Source organism: Electrophorus electricus, chromosome 1 (genome assembly GCF_013358815.1).
Source record: "Electrophorus electricus isolate fEleEle1 chromosome 1, fEleEle1.pri, whole genome shotgun sequence".
Taxonomy (NCBI): domain Eukaryota; kingdom Metazoa; phylum Chordata; class Actinopteri; order Gymnotiformes; family Gymnotidae; genus Electrophorus; species Electrophorus electricus.
In genome coordinates, this window is record NC_049535.1 from 5,110,434 (window position 1) to 5,133,233 (window position 22,800).

Genomic DNA, 22,800 nt, shown 5'->3' on the forward strand with positions numbered 1-22,800 from the left:
TCTAAGTAGTAGTAGGACCGTACCACAGTGTTTTTTCTTGAAAAGAAAAACAAAAACTGTCGAGTAAATGCAAAATACAGCCTAGTGGTTTCTAAATAATTTTTATGAAACAGATGTAGTTTTACTTAGAAAATACTATTAGCCTTTAGTAGACTACACACAGAAATGTGGACAGCATAGAAATTGCAGTTTCACACAGCCCAGTTCACCCTATTGACGTCTTTTGTTTCAAAAAGAAACTGTGGATTTTATTTCCATGCGCCTGAGCTAGGACACTGGCCATTTTTTAAAAACCAAAAAATGCAACAGAGCAAGTATACATCCTGACTTAAGGATACATGGCAATGCATGTCAGAGCCCATGAACAATCTTCATATATACACAGGTTCTTGTCAAATGTAAATCACCACCGTTCACCCAGTGTCCCATTCGTCTAGGTGAAAATTTGGTAGCAACGATATCAGATGAAACTAAGGAATGAATCAATCATGGAGTCGGGTGCCAGCTTCCCCTCATTTGCAGATAGTATCAAAGCCTGCGGACATGGAATAAGCTTGCAGATGTATGTACCAAGTTCACAGATGTAAGTACTATGCTGAAAATGGGCCCTTATTCTCCTGAAGCACATCAAAGGGAACTTCACTCAACTCTAAATGTATCCCTGAGGCTCTTTGGCTTGAGACAAGAGTTTTAATAAAGCGCCAAAGAACTTCAGCATGATAATTACAGCTTGGGCAAGAGCTATAAATCTTACTAAGAGGGCTGTGCAAGGTGTTAGCCAGCAGGGGAACAGGATTAGGCCATCCCGGCAGGATACAAGGGTACGGGAAGCAGGGCGCGTTCACCTTTTATTACATTTTAAAAAAGGTGTCTTGTGAGCTTATGTGATCAGCCTCACCAGGCCAAGTGTGAACAATACACCACCACCACCACCACCACCACACTCCATTAACAGACTGTGCAGATTCATCCATTTTCCTTCCCTTGAGTATGCAACAAAGTTTCCTACACATGCGTAGGATGACATGGTTTGGGCGGGGGTGTTTATAAGGCTCTATAAACAGAGAGAATGTGGTTATCTTTAATGGGCATTATTCTCACGGGAAATGCATGAGGTTCACAGCACAGCAGTCAGCAGGAATGTTAACGGTTAACCGCTGTTTGATTAAGAGCTGATAAGGACTTTTAACCAATTAAGTTCTTCAGTTAAAATGGTTAATTCTGGACATGGTTGTGAAAGTGCTATGCCAGATTCATAAGCCTGCTGTGACAAAATGTAGATCAGTCAGATGAAAACGTGCACTGGACTAGAGCAGGAGTTCTGAAATGTGTTTTATGGTTATCTGTGATGACTGGAGTCAAAGCGGGGAAAATTTACAATGAGATACACAGCAAGGCTGCTCAAAAGCATGCCCATAAATTATACCTCTCAGTCCATCTCTTATTCAGAGACCTGCCTCATTTACAGGTCCATGAAATGATGCAATGGTTTGCCACCCTCATGCGTAACATGCATGGCAGAAAGGTTTGCCATGCAGAATCTATATGAATTAAACAAAACACAATATCATTTTTGAATAGTTTCGAAAATATTACCTGATGAGTCTGTTGTATGATCTTTCACACGCTTGTTTTTAAGTCAAGTCCATTTCTGCGCTTTAAGTTTGCATAAAACCTAGGGCTAAGCTAACAGCGATCGCAGCTAAACATTAGCTATCTAGCTAGCTAACTTGAGTACACTATTTGCTTGCCAGCCAGACAGTTATGTATTCTGTATTTCTTGGTAGTTTTTAATGGTAATTCCAGTGAACTAAACTAGTTGTTTGAAACCTACATTTGAGCTAGAATTGGGTAACCGTTAGCGGATTACCACGTTAACAGTTAGCTAGTTGTGTAATATAGAGCTGCTTTATTTTAGGGTGATTCTGGCAAACTGAGAAAAAATGAGCTCAAATTACAACTGCCTGTTGCTGCCTAATTTATAGCTACCTAATTAAAGCCTGATTCTATATCTTTGATAATCTACTTATATCTACTGCATTAACTTTTAAAATGTAAACTTTCAATTTGTTTAAAAATAAATGTTTTCCTTTAACCTAGGTAACAATCAAATGTTTAAGTTTACTGTGAACATTATAAAAATATCTTTACTTTGGGAAAAGATAGAATAAATTGCCATTTAACTATAAAATTTACTGTCAGATAAAATGCTTAACATCGATAAATATTTCAAAGTTCTAACAAACTTGCAAATGCCACAAACTCATCTGCAAAATCATGCATAAATGCACAGCGTGAATAACGTTGTGAATTCACACTTGTAGTACCACCCCAGAACAGTATATGGCAACAACAACAACAGCACCACCTCCTCTCTCCCACCCATGTAGGTTGTACAGTAGATTAAACCTCATAGATAAGATCTGTGTCAAGACCCTTATCAGGCTGCTGATGTTGCAGTGCATTTCCAGCTTCCATTTTCAAATCTGATTACACCCCCTGGAGCCTAGACACAATATCTAAACCAATGCACCTACACATTTTCTGTCCTTTATATATAAAAGCCTTAGCTGGCAGATAAATGGGCTTTTATCTAAAAGAGGTACAATATGAAATCCCAAAGCTATCAGTAGGCTACTGACTCTGGCTTGTCTGAGAGGTTGAGGAAACAAAACAAACTAAAACATTCATGCCATGATCCCTGGGAAGAACATTAGGAACACAACACAAAGAGTAGTTTCTATAACCACACCGTGCTCAAATAACAATCTGACACTTGTGTGCCTTAACAATAACAGAGTCTCTATGTCACTCTGAGAAACTGCAATGAATCTCATAGTCTGACTCGGAGGGGGAGGGGAAATAGTGCTAAAACCATAAAAAACACCACTGGGTTAGACTCTCTAGATACTATGCGGAATCAGCTATGCATATTTTATGGAGGTTTGGAAACACGTAGCTTTCGAGTTCACGAGTAGAATTAACAAAATCTAGTCCACGTCCATAAAAAAAACCCAAAACTTTATTCTAAAAGTTGATACAGTTGGTTTTCATGTTTTGAGCTCACTGTACATAAGAAACTTAAGAAAGTGGATCATTAACTTGGAAGAGTGAGATCAGACCACATTACTCTTTCATCTAAGAAAAAACATGCACGAGCAGAAGAAAGGGCATGGAGTGGGAATGATAAGAAATGAAGAGGGGTGTGGACTTTGAGATGGACACTGAGGCAAAGTATTTTCTTCACAAACCTTTCCTCTGCACCAACTAACTGCCAATCTGTGTGTGCGGACAATACACTAGTGCACACTGGGATGCGGTTGTTTTATTTATTTATTTATTTATTTATTTTTACCTGAATTAGGTCCCAAGTCACTTCTTTTAATACAACTCAACTGAAGTTCTACCATGTTAACAGGGAAATTCCCATGCTCACCTTCTCCTCTGTGTGACCTTTCTTCTCCAATGACATCTGCAAAATGGAACAGGACTATTTTGGAAATTGAAACTATGGAAATTGACTGTTTTGATTGTCTGTTGCAGGAACTGTGTTACATTTCACCTTAAGTCACTGCGTTTCCTTATTTATATTCTGTGGTGAGGTGCACGATTGCCCAGTAAAACTCTACATTGTGCTTAATCACTCAACAGAGCAGTGTTAACGGTGCCATCCTGCTCCTCACCATCGCAGAGCATGGACTTCTGGCTCTGAACAGTCTACTGATACATCCTACTTGCCCTGTGAAAGCCAACGCCTCCATTAAAATGGTTCGGAAGAGAAGGAAATGGAAGGAAAAGAAGCCCATCTTGCTTCTCCCAAGTAGGGCTGAGTGGTATGTCCTGAAATATATATATATATATATCTCACTGAAGCACAGACAGTAATGATATATACATCACGGTATATTCTTTTAAATTTCATTTCCCCCCTCATAATAAACAAGATATTTGGGCATATGACCAGACATATGCTTGATTTACACATTGTCCTCACACACACAGAAAAATCCATGTGTCATACATAGCTTTTGCTTGTCACAACTACATCTTTAATGCAAAAACATTGTAACAATAACATGGGTTTTTGCATTAGCAGGGTACATGTAATAGAACTAGCCTACAGCTAGTAGAAATGTTACTCATCTGAGAAAGCAAGTAAAACTCAGAATATGATGGAATATTTACCAACATGGAAATTTACACAGAACTAAAATAATGGAGTTATTTCTGATGGTAGCTATATAGTAGGTAAAATGTCCTGGAATCCTTAACTATGCAAGAACACTGTAAAAATGACTGACATGGTATTGAGTTGGGACTAAAATCACTGAGGCATGCAGGTAATAATTACATTACCGCCCCCCTCCCCCAATAAGACTAATCCCATCTGAACAGGACTGGTAATTATAAGTATTTCTGCTCCATGCTAACCACTACTGATGCTGTAGGCTACTCACCTCCTCAAACATACAGATGTAGTACTCAAATGGTGAAATTGGCGACAGTTTCCCTGCACCCTCCCTTTTACCAAAAGAATCTGAGGTACAAAAACATCATCTTTCTGCAGTAAACAAACCATCAGACATAGGTCATAGCTCACAGTAATCAAGTTAACTTTCTGTTCCTCAGAGTAAGTATAGCCTTTAGGTATCCACTAGCAGAGATCACTTCTGTGTCCAGCAATTCATCAATATGGCATTCAACCAACCACTACTTACGAGAAGCATGTTTTTTTCTCTTTCCTTAATTATTATTGCTGTTATTTTATTCACTTTTCACATTAAATTAAAACATTGTCCTGAAAGTTGTCAAAAAAACCTGTTTATTCCAAGCCCTTTTTTGATCCCAAGACTTTGGTATGGTGCTGGTCTAGATCCTTGGAGTTAGACTTATGATTCTTATTGTTTTGACATTGAATCAGACTAGGGACCTATATTTAGGAGTTTTTTTATTATTATTTTGGTCAAAAAAATTAGTACATCCTTTATATATTATTAGAATCTATTGTAGCCATCATCAGTTTTAACACTGCAAAACTGATGCAGTTGAATCATCACCATCAGATCGCTGCATCATGATGAATCAACACATTTCTACACACTAGGGAGCAGGGAAACAATTGGAGACACTGAGCTAATCAAGCTGGGCACAGAACCGTAAAGTGCCCAGAAGCATTCAGTCTCAAAGTATCCTCTGACCCAAGGACTAACAGGCAGAGAGGCAAGAGTCACACAAAAACACCCCTTTCCCGTATTTACTACTCGCCAAGCAGAGCTATGTCAAGCCTCCGCAGCCTTCTACCACGCCGGTGCAGGAGAGGTCTCAGCGCCAGAGCAGGGCCTGGGAACTTTAGCACCTGCGTCTGAGAGCAGCGGAGAGAACAAACGCAAGTCCGGAAGAGGGGACAGGCGAGGGCTCCCATGAGCCTCCTGCTCTCCTGTAGTTTCACATACAGCTGCACATTACAAGCAACGCGCAGCTTCAGGCTGCTTGCGCCGTCTACACCAGGTCATAAAATGAGGCTTTTCAGACATACGAGAAATGTCTGGAAAAGCAATTGGTCCAATAAGAGGGAAGGTCAGACTAGCCTTTCTTATCGTATGATTTTTAAAATGTCCATGAAATGGGTTAGTCCAGATCCTTCACAAGGCTAAATGGAAAGGTTTATTGGCTTTAATTCACTTTTAAGGGTTTGCCTACCTTTTAATGCAAAAATAAACAAAGGATAATGATCTCATAAAAAGCAAATGTCAGTTAATAATGGTGTAAAAGATTCAGTGATCTCTCAAGCAAATATAATTACAATTTAGGTTTTATCCAACTGTCTGTTTCTTAAGCAAAACCCAGCCTGTGCTACAAGGAGGTGAAGGACTTTTTACACATCTCTGAAACCTTTCATACTCCAAACGACCCACACTTAGATCACAAACAGCACAAGAAGATCAAAAGGGATCATCCCAGACATTAAACAAGGCATAGTATTAACTGTTAAGGAAAGCAGCATCCCACGGTTTGGTTTAATTCATGCCCTGAGCGCATGGTGCTAATAGTCAAGAATTTCAAAGGCCTGTGACGCGAAGCCTCACAGAGATAAAAGGCTGACTAATACGTGGCAGTTTACTGTGTTACTTCCCATCGAGTGTGTTCACAATTCAATAGAGTGACCTCATGAGCAAAGGGGATGTAGAGACATTAAAGCCAGTAAGTGCAAGCACATGGAGAGAATGCCACAGGCTCGAAGCAAGCAGACCAAAGACAGAGGGGAGGTCAGACAAGGACACCAGTCTCCACTATTCAACGCTCGGATTGTTTTGGTCTCAGGTGAAAGACAACCCTACTCCCTTCTTGTGGTCAATCAAAGGGGCTTTTCAGTCAGGTAATGATGATGCCATGATATTTTAGATGTCCTTTACATGCAAGGGTGAATACAGGCACTCACCTTTTAATATGTATAGAGATATACCATGTGTAGAACGTATAGGGGCACACCACTTAAAAAAACAAACAAAAAACAATGTAGTGAAAGTTCTGGCTAGTATAGACCAGGATCAATTTACTTCACATAACATGATTTAAATATACACATCTGCACTTTCTTCAATGACTATTCAATTAATTAAATTAATACATTAATTATCATTAATTTCTTGAGTCTTTGCAATGAAAAACAATACCGGCCTTTTTTCTTTTTTTTTTGGTAAAAGATACTTAAACCTGGTATGACATTGCTTGATGTCAACTAATTAAAGTGGTCACTAAAGAGTTTCTTCTGTTTAATAGGAAATATTTTTTATCTTAAATGTATGCTTATGTGGAAAAAAAGGTTTATTCCCACTGCCAATCAATTTTGGTACAGGAGATACTGACTTGCATTCTACAAAATAAAAGATTTTTAGCATTTTCATATAAAAGGTTGTAAAGGGCTGATTTGTTGAATCTTTCCAAGGAAAAATAACTTTCCTTAAAATATATTTTCATAATTTTGACATTGATCTCCAGATAAGTAATAAATATAGTTTTCTATATTATAGCAGAAACACAGAAATTAATTATTGAGTGATGGTGGGGAACCGCATAATGATTCTAGGGCATCATCGTGATGGACGATGACATTGTTTATTGGCCCAACCCTACATTAGCACAACAGTAGTCTTAACTGAATAGGATGAGGGGAATAAATTCTTTACCCTTGTTGGGTATTCACAGAGACCCCTGCTTCAGATGATGTAAAGGCAACGTGCTGAAGCAGGAGTACTAAGGACAGGAATCCTGATTGGAAAATAGTTGTATAATCCAAACTCTGGCTGGACTCCAGTGCCCTCAGAGATAGATCCATCTTTATGCCAGGGGATATCCTAGATTCTCTGTAATCCCTTTCGTGGCATGACTTTAAACCGGACATGTTTAGGGCAAGATGTTCAGCAATTATGGATCCATCCTTAAAAATCTAAAATAAACAAACAAATAACACCTACAGCTACAATTATGTGCATCCAGATATCAAAATTTCCATTTTTGCCACTCCAGCATACTGTCCACATTTGATATTTGCTTCAGAGACACATTCCTAAGGATCCTATGCAAATTCTTAGAAATAACTGATATTGGCAGAGGGGGCTGATAATCCAGGCAGTTTTAAATCCTTGTTTTAAAATGTTCATATGGAACAGGATTTAGTGGTCTGTAAGGAAGACTGTGTGCTAACTGTAGTAAGGCTGGGGCTGGCTACCTGATCACATCCGGTTGAGCAGCACAACACCTCGTTTCCACCTGTGGGACACTGAAGCTGATGCAGCGTACCGCTTAGCGAGCTGTGCAGTGTCCCACTTTGGACCTCTCTCAGAAGTGCTGGGAGCTCGGAGCAGTGGTCTTAATTACATAATGCCTTAAGTGCAAGGTTGCAATTCCTGCAGTACAGGGGCTTGGAGGAGTGCCGCAGTGTATTGGTGGGAAGGCTGCGCACTGTTGAATCTTGGGAAGGAAGGAGGGGAAGTAAAGCGCAATTGGCTGGCAGATGCAACCTTTTAATTTGCTTTAGAGCAAATTCAATATTTCCAGATGCCAAGAAAACAAACCAACAAACAAACAAACAAACAAAAACAAACAAACAAAAATCAAACTGATTTGCATTTTTCTAGAAACCATTTCCCTAGTATGGAGATATTTTATAGCATATATTATATATATAAAACAACTTAAAAGCAACAACAAACAAACCAATAAAAGTGGAAGAAAAAAAAAACCTTGTGGCACTCAGGACATACAGTATGATGCTCCTACTAATGTTACAGCTACACTTACAACCAGCAGTGTAGAAGAGACGTGTGCTAAGGTCTGAGTGTGGCAGCTTCATCAAGCAGACACTTGTGGCTACTAGTGACAGTGCTGACAACTCTAATGAGGCCCAGAATCACATCTAAATCCTCCACTCCCAGGGAGGGTGGGAGGTAGTGCGGCAGAAGAAACGCCAAACTCCTCTTCATCAGTTTCGAAGCTGCACTCGACGGCACTGACAGCAGACATAGTGCCCATACTCTTCCGCACCTCCCGACTAATAGAGCGCTGACTTGTGCTGCAGCCTCTAAGTGGGGGGGGTTGGCGAGTCCTGTACTAAAACCTGGCAGAAGTGAAGCCAGCGAAAGCTGCAAAGCCGGCAAAGTGACGGGTTACGTTCTTGGCGCAAGTGACCAGTGTGAGTGCGACGCAGGCTCAGTTGGCCTGCTGTTCATCGCGGGCACTAACTGGCTTGTAAACACATGAGCAGGTGAATATGGACAAGAGCAGAATTTAGATGCCGGGTGCCATCAGCCCTGCAGTAAATCTTTTACTTGCAGCTGGTAGTTAAAAGGGTACCAAATGAATGCAGCACACTAGCTCCAGACTCAGCAAGTCAAGGCAACAATGGCAGCCAGCAGTCTGATTGGAGGGAGGAAGTGTATGGCAAGTGCAGCAGCATGAGGGCGCCCCCCCCTTCATTTCTGGCATTTAGCTCAGAATGTATGGAATCCACAACACAGTCTAAGCTGCTAAACAGGAAATGGTAGCAAAGCTAGCATTTTTATGAATGAAAAGTTAAGTGCGTGGGCTGAGTCACCCTAAAGCATAGTCTGCAGGCAACTCACTCCACATAGCAGACCCAATTTCCTCTTTGCAAGCAACAGTGGCGAGAGACTAAACCTGGGGTGGAGGCAAATTACAGTGAGAACAAGATCTTTACTGCCCTTCCTGCTCTCAAAGATGTACAACGACCTGGAGGTAACATAAAATGTTTGAAAGAGAAGAAGACTGTATAGGAGTATATTAAGATGGCATAGTATTTTATATGATTAATCCTAACACTGCATTTGATTTCTAACAGAGGTTGGTCCTGCCCTAAACTGCACCTTTGAAGGGTTAATCGGGCTAATATTAACTTAATATCACCTGCAACTGTAGTAAATTACCAATTAACAGACAAAAATATAGGCATTTCTGTGTACAAAGCAAAGTTGTGTTTGAAACAGAATGGCACTAAATGTAAATTCTCAATATCAATAAACTTAAAATTGTATATACTATGTAGACTATATGACAGCATATTAAAACTATGAATGTTTGAATAAGACTGGTATTAGGGAATCTCTGAAAAATATAATTTATATTTAGCAATTTTAAGACTATTAAGACATTTATAAAAAACCTTTTCTCTTCTTTTTTTTCAATAATAGACAGTTCACTACATTTGCATTAGACAGATCAAGCTATGATTAGGTCAGCTCGGAATATTCCTTCAATGGTGATTCATCATTAAAAACAAACAAACATTCATTTTATTTTAAGACTTGCTTCAATCTGCGCCTAGGATCAAGAAAGCATCATTGTCACCTGAACATCACACAGGTTTAAAGCTAAAAACAGCCTTAATAAGGCCAGGCTACTACTAAAGCTCTCTGTCCAGGTTAAGACCTCTGACACTGGCACAACACATTGTACTCAACACTCCAGTGAAGTCTATTATACCAAACACTATAAGAAAACACTCAATGCAGCACTTTAATAAATACTGACGCGTGCGCACACAAAAATACAAGAGAAAAAAAGGTTTTTGACTAGTTGCCACCTTCATGTAAACAGGATTGGGAATTCAGCAGTGAAGTGAAGGCCAGTGAGCTGCTAATAAAGAAGCTCTGGCTATACCGCTTCCCCCCTGGCCTCCCGAACAGACGTGTTGACAGTTCTTGAACTTTTACGCCTCCGTGTGAAAGACTGGACAGCAGCTGCTTGGCCAGCCCTTACTGCTCAGGGGCCTGCATGGGCTACTAAAGCATGACTCTGTTCATCTCACGCTTTGCATGTTGCTGCATCTCCCCACTGCTACCCAAGCCCTGCCCCGCCCTGCTCATGACCGCCTGATCACACTGAAGTTGAGCATCAAAGAGACAAAGCGAAGGCACTTCCTGTTTTTGACCATCACCGCACGCTAGACCATTCCTAACGTGTTTGGGCAACAATCCGGAATCCTCCCACTTAAACAAGCAGTCCCTGGATGACAACCCCAGTCTACCCCTCCCCCCATCCCCTGCCACTGCTGCAGCAACTCCTGTCTCCTCCGACACCCCTCCGCCCCCCCCCCCCCCCCCCCCCCCCCCCTCACACACATTCTTGCAGAATGACAGAGCAAGTCAGCCTTAATTCCTGCCTTTGTATGCCCACTTAAAGCAACACACTTTCCCTAGCTTTCAGCTGGAACATTGGAAGCTGCTTTTCTGTGCCCGGCAACATCTACAAACTATGACTCTTGATGGCGTGCAAAATTTCCACAGCAGAGCACGAAAAAGCATGACTGCACTGAATTGGACACCAAAACTGAATCAGCAGCTTGGAGTCCATGTAACCAATTGGCTAAATGCTAGAAGAGAGGCATTTGTGATGCATCTATGGGCAATTATCTAAAATAACACAAATGTCTCTACAATCTAATGTAGGCATCTGCAATCTGATGAGTAATGTGGACAGTATCTCTATGATGAAATGTCTTGCATGTGGTGCAGACTCTCTCTTTCTTTTTCTCTCTCTCTCTCTCTCCCTCCCTCACACACAGGTTGGCAGACAGTCCTTTTTGACCTTGAGCACGGCACTGAGTAGCGTAGCCACAACACTTGAGCCGGAGAGAGAGTTCTGTCACTTCACAAGGAGAGGTTAATGAAGCATGCGGTACGAGTCAGGGCACAGGCGGGCACAACAAGACGTCACACCATTGGACCGGCCGGCCATGCAGAAACGCAGCCTTTAACATGTGGGCAGATAAACGGCCGGTAATTAAAACAAGACTCTCCTCTCTCTGGTCAGCAGTTCTGGTCGAGAACCCCCCCCCCCCCCCCGTCCCCCTCCTACCCCCGTCCTTTCCTCTCCTCGCACAGGCTGGGAGTCGAACATTTCCGGTGTCGATGCAGAGAGGATGAGATCACTCAGAGAGAGCTCATTAAACGATGTGAGCTTACCCCCACCCCCCTAGCGGGCCCCCCACTGGGCCCCCCACTGGGGCTGCTCCCACTTGAGCAGGACAACAGGCAGAGTTGACTGACTTTTTGCAAACCACACAAGAACATCAAAGAAAGAATCTACACATGTACACTTTTTTTTGGTGGGTTAAACAAAAGGCATAAACAAGGCTTGTGTGAGCAACTCAATGCCTCAGGCTGACTACCGAACCATGACACACGTGTCAATCAGAGCTGAGACCCACTTGGCTTGAGCTTTCACAGGTAGTCAAGTTTGCAATGTTTTAACTGTATGACATGTTTAAATATATGTTATTCCAGGACTTGGGAATCCCAACACACCCTGTGCTTAATACACGTTAACGTACAAACTTGCAATTTTCTGTTGACAGATCAGATCGTATAGCGGCATCAGATCACATCTGATTATAATTAACATCACTAGGAAACAAAAAAACTACAGCCGGTGCATGACACTTTTATAAGATAAATAACTTATTACTTAGCCACATTTAGCTTGTAAGTAATCTTAATTGATAAAAGTAACTTGGGTGAATGGATACCTACATTAAAAAACAAACAAACAAAATCTCATTCCTGCCTCAACATTTCAGAAAACTGGATTTAAACAATGCCTAAGCTGTGCTGCCTAGACCACATGCATGTGAGAAAAATAAACATTACAGTACATTTAAAGCAAGTCCTCAATTTTTTAGGATGATAAAATTTATAAGTGAAGTTTGAAAATCAGTTTGTCTTCACTCTACTGTGGTCAGAAATGCAAGATGACCACTCGGCCCCTCCACTCAAAACACTTTACGCATGTGGGCACTAAACACTGCTAACTGGATCGCATTACCGAATTGTGCACTGCTTCCGTCCTTAGATGCAGAGCGAATGCGTAGCAGCAAGCATTACCTACTTAGAAGCGCTGCTCAAGTGCAGGGGTGGCCTGGTGGACAGTGAACCCTGACCGGGTAATTAACGAAGAAAGAGAGAGAAGAAAGGGCAGGCAGACTGGCTGGAAACCACCAAAAGCCCTTGAAGAAACATCTGTGTCCAAGAAAAACAAGGTAATTATATGGAAGGAAGGAGGAACTGCTAAAGTATTTTCCCCTCCGAGCACGGCACCGTGGCTGCCACAGGAACATCCCATGAAGGCCTCAACAGCGGCTGACGGCAACTTTCAGCAGCCCGTATTCACCAACCTCACGCTACCTGCTCCGCAATCTCTAATTTTCCTCATACTACATGCGAAAAAATATTAAAGCAGTTCGTAATGTCGTTGCTGAAAGGGTTAGTGCTTCATATTGACTTTTCTGGAACTTAAAATGCTGAACAGTTGCTTTGTGTTTCATCAGTTAAAGCTCATGGAGAGTCTGACATTTCTATAAAACTCTTAACTTTTTAAATTTTTGATGGCTTAAAGGGAGGTCCTTCATTCTTTTTGAATACCCAAGACTGTTGAGGGTCAATTTGAGCTCAAGTGCTAATGCTCAAAATACTAAAAATCTGATTCAGGTTTCTTTCCCTTTTATTTGCTATTTTTCCATTTTGTTTTGATCTGTCCTTCCCTCCATTTTTCATTCTCAGACAGCTTTTACATGCTAGTGTTCTAAAATGACATTTTCTGCAGTTACCATGCCAATTACCACAATAACTCATGCAAGTTTATGACTCCCGCACAAGAACGCACACAAATGGGATTTAGGGAAAACAAACCAAAAAAAAGGCTGCATGCAAGTCTGTTTAGTCATTTTTGATTACACCAACGCTGGAGAGAGGTGGATGTTGTACTGTAGATGAAGGCTGTTACAGCTTCCTGACAGTATCAGAGACCTGAATGAAATGCAGAGGAGAATCCTGATTATTCTCCATCCTCCTCTGGCGAAGATGACCAAGCTGAGAATGATACTCCTGTAGAGAGTTAGACAGCCCCCACAGTCTCCATCACCAAGATATGATTTTAACAGTGTCAAAAAACCCTCTTTTCTTATCAGACCTGTTTGTCATAGTCAGAGAAATATTCATCCCTATGATATCTAAACTGGAGGGAAGGCGTGTGTAGTACACTGTTAATCTGACCTACTGGGAGGCCTTCACTGTCTCGGTGACCTTGGCTAGCAAGATGTATGGCAAGAGTCAGCCTGGGGAATGCTGACACTGGAAGAGTGACATCTCCAGCAAAGAATGTCACTGGAGTCACTCCCCATCTCCTCCAGAGTTGAATGCTTTAATATCAGAGAAACAGGACTGTGATGGCCTTGCTGCAGTAACACATGTCTGGGTGAAGTCAGCAGTCACCCCCTGCTTCACGGTCCTGGGCTCAACGTTACTGTGCATGAATGCCTTGGTTCCACGTAATGGGTACTATCCGTAAAGGCATTAGATGCTAAGCGAACCAAAACAAAGGGGGAAAAAAGAAAGAAAAAAAGCCAACAACAACAAAAAACCAGCGGCAGTAAAATATGGGTGACATGTGATGCCCAGCCCTGCTATACATGGAACATGCAGGTCTGCACTTGGAAAAACACTGCCAGCACTACTATTGTAAAAATACAATCGTTACATCTGCAAAGTATGCATGCGTACATGCACACACATACAATCATGTTTATATTCGTTTTATTTTTATATATATATATATATATATATATATATATATATATATATATATATATATATATAAAAAAGCGAGAGAGAGATTTAAAATTATAGTAAAGTACAGTTTCCAGTGAAACAAGATGTTTCGGATAGAGATCCTTCATCAGCTGTGCAAGCAAAGTGCAACATTGTGTGTGTGTGTGTATATATATATACACACATACACACACACACACACACATTTATATACATATATATAAATGTAACTGTCCTATTAAGAAATCAAGTGTTTTTTGTGATTTTTTTAAGTAACAAGCAATGTTCAGAATTTTAGTCTAACTAACCCTAATTTAATATGCTAAATATATATGTACTTTTTATTATTTGAATCTTAAATTATTATTTGTTTAATCTGTTGTCAATCATATTATATCTTATATTGAACAGCTGTGATTAAACAGGTGGAAAACTAATTTTTAATTTTTTTGAAAGATAAATGATAATGGAGTTCATCTGACACTAAAACCAAGGATTGCATTCAATTTCAACAGGAGGGTTAAAGAAGGGATGTGAGGAGGAATATAATATGATGATGCATGATTGTGTCCTACGATGAAGCAACTGTGCTATGCTCATGATCCTGTTTTTAAGTTCACACACTAAGGTTCTCTGGGAAGAGACCAGCTGAACACATTTGCTCAAGATGTACAAGTGCAAATTCTCAGGTGAAAAGTTAGGCTCCCCATGCAGTGTGTTCAGTAAGGATTTGGATAGCAATCATATCTGTTATTATAGCTTTGTACTCTGGAACTGGATTTGAAACTAAACAATGACCACATGGATGAAGTGCAGGGTGTCAGCTGTAATTTGGGGATATTTACATCTGAAATGGGGGAGCCTATATTAGCCCAAAATACTACCCCAGCCGAGGACACCATTTGAGAAATAATTAATAAATAATATTTGATAATTGTCATGTACTTAGTTTGCAAAAACTTTCCTACTGACAGGAACTTGGTACTTAGGTTGCAAATACTTCGCAATCGATGGCTGCCTGAAGTCTGTAACCCAGATGCATCACCAAATACTGGGTATCTTCACTGATGAAGGTGGGGGAAATGCATGCTCTGTGGAATTCAGGTCAGGTGACTGACTTGGCCAGCCAGAAACATTCTGAACGATGCTTCGGTTGACTTTAGAACTCACCCTGCTGCTGTCGGCATTCACCTCATCAATAAAGCCAACTTGGAGAGTTCCACCGGCACCCATATGTGCCCATGCTGTGTTTTGCACTTCAGGGTTTTTTCCTCTTGCCATTGCTCTGGTAACGGTTACTCTTCAACTCATCTGTCCATAATATTGTGTTGCATAACTCTAAAACCTCTCTACGTATTTTTTAAAAAAACTTGTTAACACTGGTGGATTTTCTCTTTATGACATTCTTTGACATGTCTATGAGATTTTTTTTCTTCCACGACTGAATGAATGCTTTGGCCATCCACTACTGTGGTTTACCAGGTTGTTTGCTATTGCAAAGCTCGCCAGCGTGTTCTTGTTTTATAAGTGACCCAAACAAGTGATTTTTCTATTGTTTTTCCTGATTTATTTAATCTGATTTTCCAGTTCTATGATAGTCTGTTTTACTGGCATTAATGTTTCTTTGGTTCTCAAAGAATATATTCTTCAGATGCAAATTATAAATGCATAATCAACTCTAGACCTGTGCGTAGACCAAAGACAAAATGGCACACAGCCAGGAAGCAACTAGGCAGTCCTATTACACTGAATCACCTTAAATGGGACAGCGATGTATATAAAGGTCTGTCATACTTATACAGTTCTTCCAGTGCGCACATACATAGCCTTGAATTAAATCTGGCAATGTGTACTTTAACTTCAGTTCTAATGTGTTGGAACAAAGAATCCAAACAACAGTGTGTCACTATCAATGAGTTCTGCAATTGAACTTCAGTCTAGTAATGCAAATCTAAAAAAAACAATGTAAATCTAATGCAAATCTAGTTACGACTATGTGGCCTACAAGGAAGAGAGGATGAATTCTGAATACCCCTCCTCCTTTTTAACTAATGATGAATTTTAAGTGATTCCCTATTTATTTTCAACTAGATTTAATGCAGTCAAATTTTTTTTTTTTTACTCAAAAAACAACCAGACATGAGGTGATGGACCTAACACACCATTATTTCCACTCAGAAGAGAGAATTAGAAAACAGGAAACAACCAAAGAAACGGGTAATAATGCTATTAAGAAAGAGGAAATACACATTTAAAATGGAAACTCAAGTGTACAGAAAGTGTGCGGATATGCATTACATTATTAATAAAAGCCAGTAACTAACTCAAAGCTCCACTTGCACTTACCTTTCTGGCAGTGGTTGGAGGTCCAGCAGCGGTAGTTATAGTGATCATTGAAGCTGGTCTTGATGCATTCAGGGTTATCATCCATGATTCCTGGGCAAACATCCCCACACTCCTTGGACTGCTTGTTTCCGTCAATGAAGTTGTTGAACTCGGCATCCATAATGAGAGACCAGTCGACAGAATCCAAGTAACAGAGCTCTGGATTCTTCTCGATCCGTATCGCACCTCGAGTGATGTTGCGCAAATTGTACAGGCCTATGTCCTTCAAGCTGGTCATCTCGAAAATGACCAGGGCATAGTTGTAGAAGAGATTGCGGCCTCGAATGACCGTCAGGTTTGGGAAGAGGGTGCTCAGGCTGTCCAGCCCAGAAACACGGAAGAGGAGAAGATAGTCAGTAATCATAGTCAGTTTGGGAAAACTGAGTGTGCGGAAGACATCTTGGTTGGGGTTGTTGTTCTTGTTTCCAATGAGGAGAATCTGCAGGTAGCCCTCAACCACTGTACAGTTCTCCAGTTTCTTGAAATCGCTGATGTCATTTCCAATGTCAATGGCTGGACCACAGACTAGTGGAGGAAAGCAACACATTTTAAGAGCATGCTCAAGCAACCCTAAATACTGCACCATCATCTCACAAACCTACTTATGAATCAAACAGACTGTTAACATGTTAACGACACTGGTGAAAAACAAAGGGTTAACCATATCTACATCAGCCTATATTGCAAAGGGGGCAAGAACAAGAATACGGTCTGAATAACAAAAGTGTGCATCACTCTGCTGGTTGTCTGAAAACACCAAGTCTGCCTGCAGTGTCTCATTTTCACACTGCTGAGCAAACAGCACTATCTTTATTGCTTTGATGGCACTCCAAACCTTTTGTTTACATTTGATAACCTTGGCCTGGCATGCCACTGTTAACTCTTATAGGTAACAGGCTTTTGGCACTAGAAAGCTAGGTCAATCATTGATGTCATTGTTTAGAATTAACACACAAAAAACCTGCAAGACTAAATGCCAAAATAAACAATGGCAGCCCATGCCGGGCAGTTAGACATTACTTAGGGTAAGGAAAGTAATGGGTGATGAATATAAAAATAACAACTGACATGCTGTAATAAAGACCTATATGACATATCTGCCAGTTCCACTTAAGAAAGACCATGTCCTATGTACATAAAGTCAAAAAAATTATAAGCCAATTTAGATAGTAGTTACTTTATCATTATGAAGATGCAGTTAAATTTACAATCACAATTCTTCAGATTTGTTTTTATAGGCCTGGCAGAAATTAAAACCAATTGAAAAAATTAAACATGAGATGAACAAGATTTGACAAAAGGTCAGAGGGTGCAAAAGCTAATCATGTACTGGCATGTTCGCTGCTACGTGAGTGTGTTAATCTCAGGAGAATGACAAAGGCTTAACTTATCTTAAGGTAAAGGAAAACAAGTTCATTATTATAACTTGGGAAACATGGAATTTGCAAAAGAATGAAGGTTAAAAAAAGAACAGAGGTCAACTGGTTTCAAGCATGAAAACCAGAGATCATATATCTGCCACACTGGGAATCTTTTCTCTGGCCTGCACCAAAAGGTAAGTTAAACTTTGGTCTTCAGCAGAGGACCTCCACTGCCACGCTGCCCTGCAACCACTGGGGTTAACAGTAAAACCCCATTACACATGCTTCACAAACTGCTCACTCTTCCAATCAACAGAACCAAGTCTGTTTGGCTAGGGAAGGTGTTTTTACATGTTCTATTTTAAAACCTGTACTTTTTTTCTCCTTGATGAATTGGATGAATCAGGGAGTCTTGTTTGCAGTTTACTTGGAAACATGGAAATTTTGTGGTGGCAAAACATGAAGGAAAAAGCAAAATTGCTTTTTTGCCTCAGCATTGACCAGGTTAATGACTTTAAGGAGACAACATAATGTACATTGCTGGGACTAGTACACACAAAATACACAGAGGTGATTATAAATGTAATGTCCCACTTTTGAATTAATGGTGGTTGTTTTCTCCACGACTTAGCATTAGAAAAACAATCTTGCAATGCATATTGTACATCGACGCAATTAAGATGAACACGATCCTAGAAGAGCAGTAAACGGTCACTGTGCTATTTACTTAGGCTAAACAGAGTAAAGCTGTACTAGCATAACAATGCAGCTAACCTGCATGGCCAGCAGACATCCCCAAGGGTAGGCCTATACGTTCATACAAATTCATTTATTGTCAGACACTGGTCCAAGAGTTAAAACATATAAACAAACATAACAATTGAAAGGTATTAACCAGTGATTATGCCCAAGAGGCATCAAACTTGAGTTATAAATCAAATAGGTTTAAAGGGTAGGAAAAATCCAGAGTGATTGATTAATTGGGAAAAACATTTCATTACATACTACATTATTCATCACGTAATCAAGAACAATACAAAGGTTCAAATCTTAGGCTATTTTGACAACCTTTTTAATTATCCAAATAGATTGTTTTCAGACTGTTGCCTGCTGGTAACCAAGTCAGAAGTCCAGAAGTAGAAACATTTGGCATGACTCAGCTAATCATACAGCTTACATGAAACTCACCAGTTTTAACTGATTCATGCATGTACCTTGCTGGTGCTTAGGGAACACCATTACCTGAGGTTTGCATTTGCTGTCAAGTGTTATGGAGTACCTGTCTACAGCCAAGAGTTATTTGACATACATCCCTTACAGGTCATTCGTGTTTGTAATAGGACATCACCTACATCCCACTTTATAGCTAAACTAATATTGGTATGCAGTGTGTAACACAGAGAAAACACAGTAATTATCCCTTTGACCAGTTAGGTTTTCCTAGTTATGTTTTCCTCTTAGAAAAAATCTGCTAGAGAAGAAAAGGGGTTATTAAAATACCAACTCTTTATAAATAAACAATTGTTATGAAAAAGATAATTGCTGTTTTTAAGTCCTAACTACAGTCAGACACAAGTCACAGGTTAAAACCAACGTTTCAACTGATTTTCTCTCCCAATAGCCAGATAGATGGCTACCTGTAACTATTTTGGGACATTATTCAACTTCCAGTCGCTGACTTACTTACTTTCGTCATTTGCGGGCCATTGGCAAAGACTGGTGAGGGGCAGCAGCAGACCACAAAACAAGGTCAAAAGATTCCGTGCTGTCCAAGACTTCATTCCTGTAAACACTTGGTAAAAAGTAAGGAAAAAATGGTTTTGACACTTTAGAAGTTAACCCGCCAGCTAGGGTTGGTTCGTTCTTCAGTCTTTTTTTGAAATACAAAAATTTCTGTAAATTCTTTAGCTTTTATTATCCGAGTGGCTCAGCTTGGCGTCTTCTTGGCAAAACTTGGGTTTCAGCTAAGAATGGACATACAAGCTAGCTAAGAGATAGTAATGCTAGCCGATAGCTGGCTGTCCTATTGCCTTCTCGTGTGTGTAGGAATTTCTTCGGAATCCGCTGTAGAAGGGCTCTCAATCCAGTTAGCCAAGCTAGCTAACCAATTTGGTTCGCTTTTTCTTCAGCATGGGACGTATAACCGTTAGGGATGTTCGGATGTGTTTACTATTGCTGAGCGACCCTAGACGACGTATGTCCGAAAACCCCAAAACTCGACGCATCGATTTGAAACCCCGCATCTTCAGACTCCATTTCTTTCACAACCTGAGGACGCGCAGTCTGGTCGACAGTGGTTTTTTTTTTTTTTTTTAAGATAGCTGAACTGGCTAGCCACCCAAGCCAATGAAATAAACCCCGTTGCGAGCTAGCCTGGCAAGCTAACGGGAACCAGCGAGCTAGGAAGCTAGCTTCGGGAGACGTGGATGCGAAAGGGGTGCTAGATCTTCATAGGCGGCAGGGTGATTAGTTTTCACTAGAGGAGTGGAAAGGCGAATCGTCCTAAATTTAAGAGCTACTCAGATGAGGAAAGACGCAAAAAATATCCGTCGGTCTTAAAATGGTTTCGTCAACTGCAGCCCCCTTTCTCCCTCCCACCCTCTCTGGTATCTACTCTTACTCCGTCTGCTAGGATATTTTGAATTGGTGCGTTAGCAAGCACGCTAGCTACTCTATTTTTCATACAGAAACGGGTATGGTATGCTGCATTCGTACTGAAATAAGTATTTATTGACAGATATATACGTATATCCTTTTCGCTATTATCACCATCATCTCCGATAAGCGCGTAGTAGGTAACTCTATGTCCCGTATCTCCACCTCGGCTCCGATGAATTGTCGCTGTAAACAAGGTTCGATTTCTCTTTCACAGATACACACACACACACGTTAGTAGGTTACGTTGGACAAAGGCGCTAGGAAAAACCGGAATGGATTACAAAAGGGATTTGGCCTAGTCCTGTTTTTTCTGGTCAGTTTTCCAGTCATGAAAAAATAAATAGGCTCCCCTCTGGGAACAAAAAAATATTTTTCTTGGAAAGGAAAATGACAAAAAATATTCTGACGTTATCTTAGTATTATTCGATTATGATTTTTCACGTGAAGGAGCCCAGCAGACACCACTGCATTTTTGTAGCTAGTATAGAATCCATAAAGCATTCCAGTAGTTTGGCATTTGAAAAACGCCGACAAAACACAATATACAGTTAAGGAAAGGTATACGTGGATCAGTCACGGTTGGACTCTGGCAAGGTTGATTGTAGGAGAAAGCTGCAAGACCGAGGAATTAGCGTAGGCTAATCCTGATCTATTACAGGTCTAGGCAAGGAGTACTTCAATTCTGTCTAAATATTAAGACCTAGAGAAATTATACAAAAGAAGTCTCTAGAAGCTCACACTGTATAGTGCCCAATAAAAGCAAAGTAGTGTAAAACCTTATGCAAACAAGTTCCAAAGTGATAACTAGAGAAAACGTGTATTGATGGCCGTGAGTGCATGTCTTTAGATAGTTATTTGCATAACACAGTTGAGTCACAGAACCATGAGTGCATAGGAGAGTGCACAGGACAGTCACTATTCACCAGCAAACCTAACCAGTAGTTCACTCTTTGGGAGTTATAGAAACAGACGCATTAGATAATGAATAACCATTTACAAATGATCACATTTCACCTTCATGGATAGAGTAACAAATGCAATAAGAGTACTTTTGATACTTTAAATATAGTAAATATTTTGTGGGGGTATTATTTACTTTCATAACTTGTTGGTAACCATTCTTCTTAATTCTATTTTAAATAAATACATTTTAGAAAAATTTTGAAACAAAAAAGATACAGCAATGAACAATTTTCAACTGTTGTACATATTTCAGTATACAGGAAGATTTCCTCCAGAGAGGAGTAGAGTGAAATCTGCTTGAATGTTGGTGGTCCTCTCTGTTATGAAACAAGAAAGGCCTTTTTGCTGGAGTATAATCTGTGACACTTTTGATTATCTCAGTAATGACAGTTTCTTTATCAGCCTATAGAGGAGAGTACAAAATAATTGTTATAATGCTTCAGATTACCTCAATTTTGGCACACACGTTTAAGCTTCTGTGGCATTCCTACAATTACCAGGAGAAATCAGAACAAAAGGGAGAGAAAACACATTTCTCTCTCTCGCTCTCTCTCTCTCTCTCTCTCTCTCTCTCTCTCTCTCTCTCTCTCTCTCTCTATCTCACACACACATTAAACAATGGACTGAACATCCGAGGCCACCCAAGACCACACGTACAGTGAACATTCAAAAAGCACAAACTGTACCACCACCATCCCTTCCCCCTGATGTTTTGCCTGTCCACTTACATTTGCTAAGTCCTCATAAAAAGCCCTCATAGAGACAGTGGGCAGGCCCACCTACTTCAAGTGTCCCTTTTTGGATTCATTCTTCCCCCCTGCACTCAATTGGAAATCAGTGTGTTTATCACCAGCAGTTCACACATGCTAATGAGTGGCTGTTTGTTTTCTCAAGAGGAATGGAATGTGGGATGAGATGTCTTGGAGGGGTGGGCATTAAAAGTGATCTGCAAACATGACATGTATAAGACACATCTTGGGGGTTGTGAAAACTTTGATGATGGCAAGTGTAAGTAAATAAGAAGTAATTCTTGTTTTGGTTGGGCTGACTCAGTCACCTATATTTGTAATAAGGGAACTTGACCAAGAGCTGTTAAAATCTTTCATTTCAGTTAATACATGCGTCATTGCTTACATTTATTTTAAAGGGACAGTGTACTGCAAAAATATTCTACACAAATGATAGACCTCTATAAAGATTATCAAGGAAAGAAATGAGTATACCCTGTACACACACAGCTGTTGGCTGCATGTAATATGTAATAAAGTTTTCAAAGTAGGTCAAAGTAACAAGCAGAAACCTTATACAATTCA

At 40.3% G+C, this 22,800-nt stretch overlaps 1 protein-coding gene across 1 annotated transcript in view; it reads right to left on the reverse strand.

Annotated features, from left to right (window-relative positions):
• igf1rb (insulin-like growth factor 1b receptor) overlaps positions 1–20,462 on the reverse strand; it is a 74,036-nt gene extending 53,574 nt beyond the window's left edge. Inside the window, exons 1-2 of the mRNA XM_027024666.2 lie at positions 19,554–20,462; positions 16,467–17,030 (exon numbers count right to left, since the gene is read on the reverse strand). Of these exons, the coding sequence (XP_026880467.2) occupies positions 16,467–17,030; positions 19,554–19,647 (658 nt within the window). The 5' untranslated portion in view covers positions 19,648–20,462. The remainder of the gene's footprint in view (positions 1–16,466; positions 17,031–19,553) is intronic.
• Positions 20,463–22,800: the final 2,338 nt, after the last annotated feature.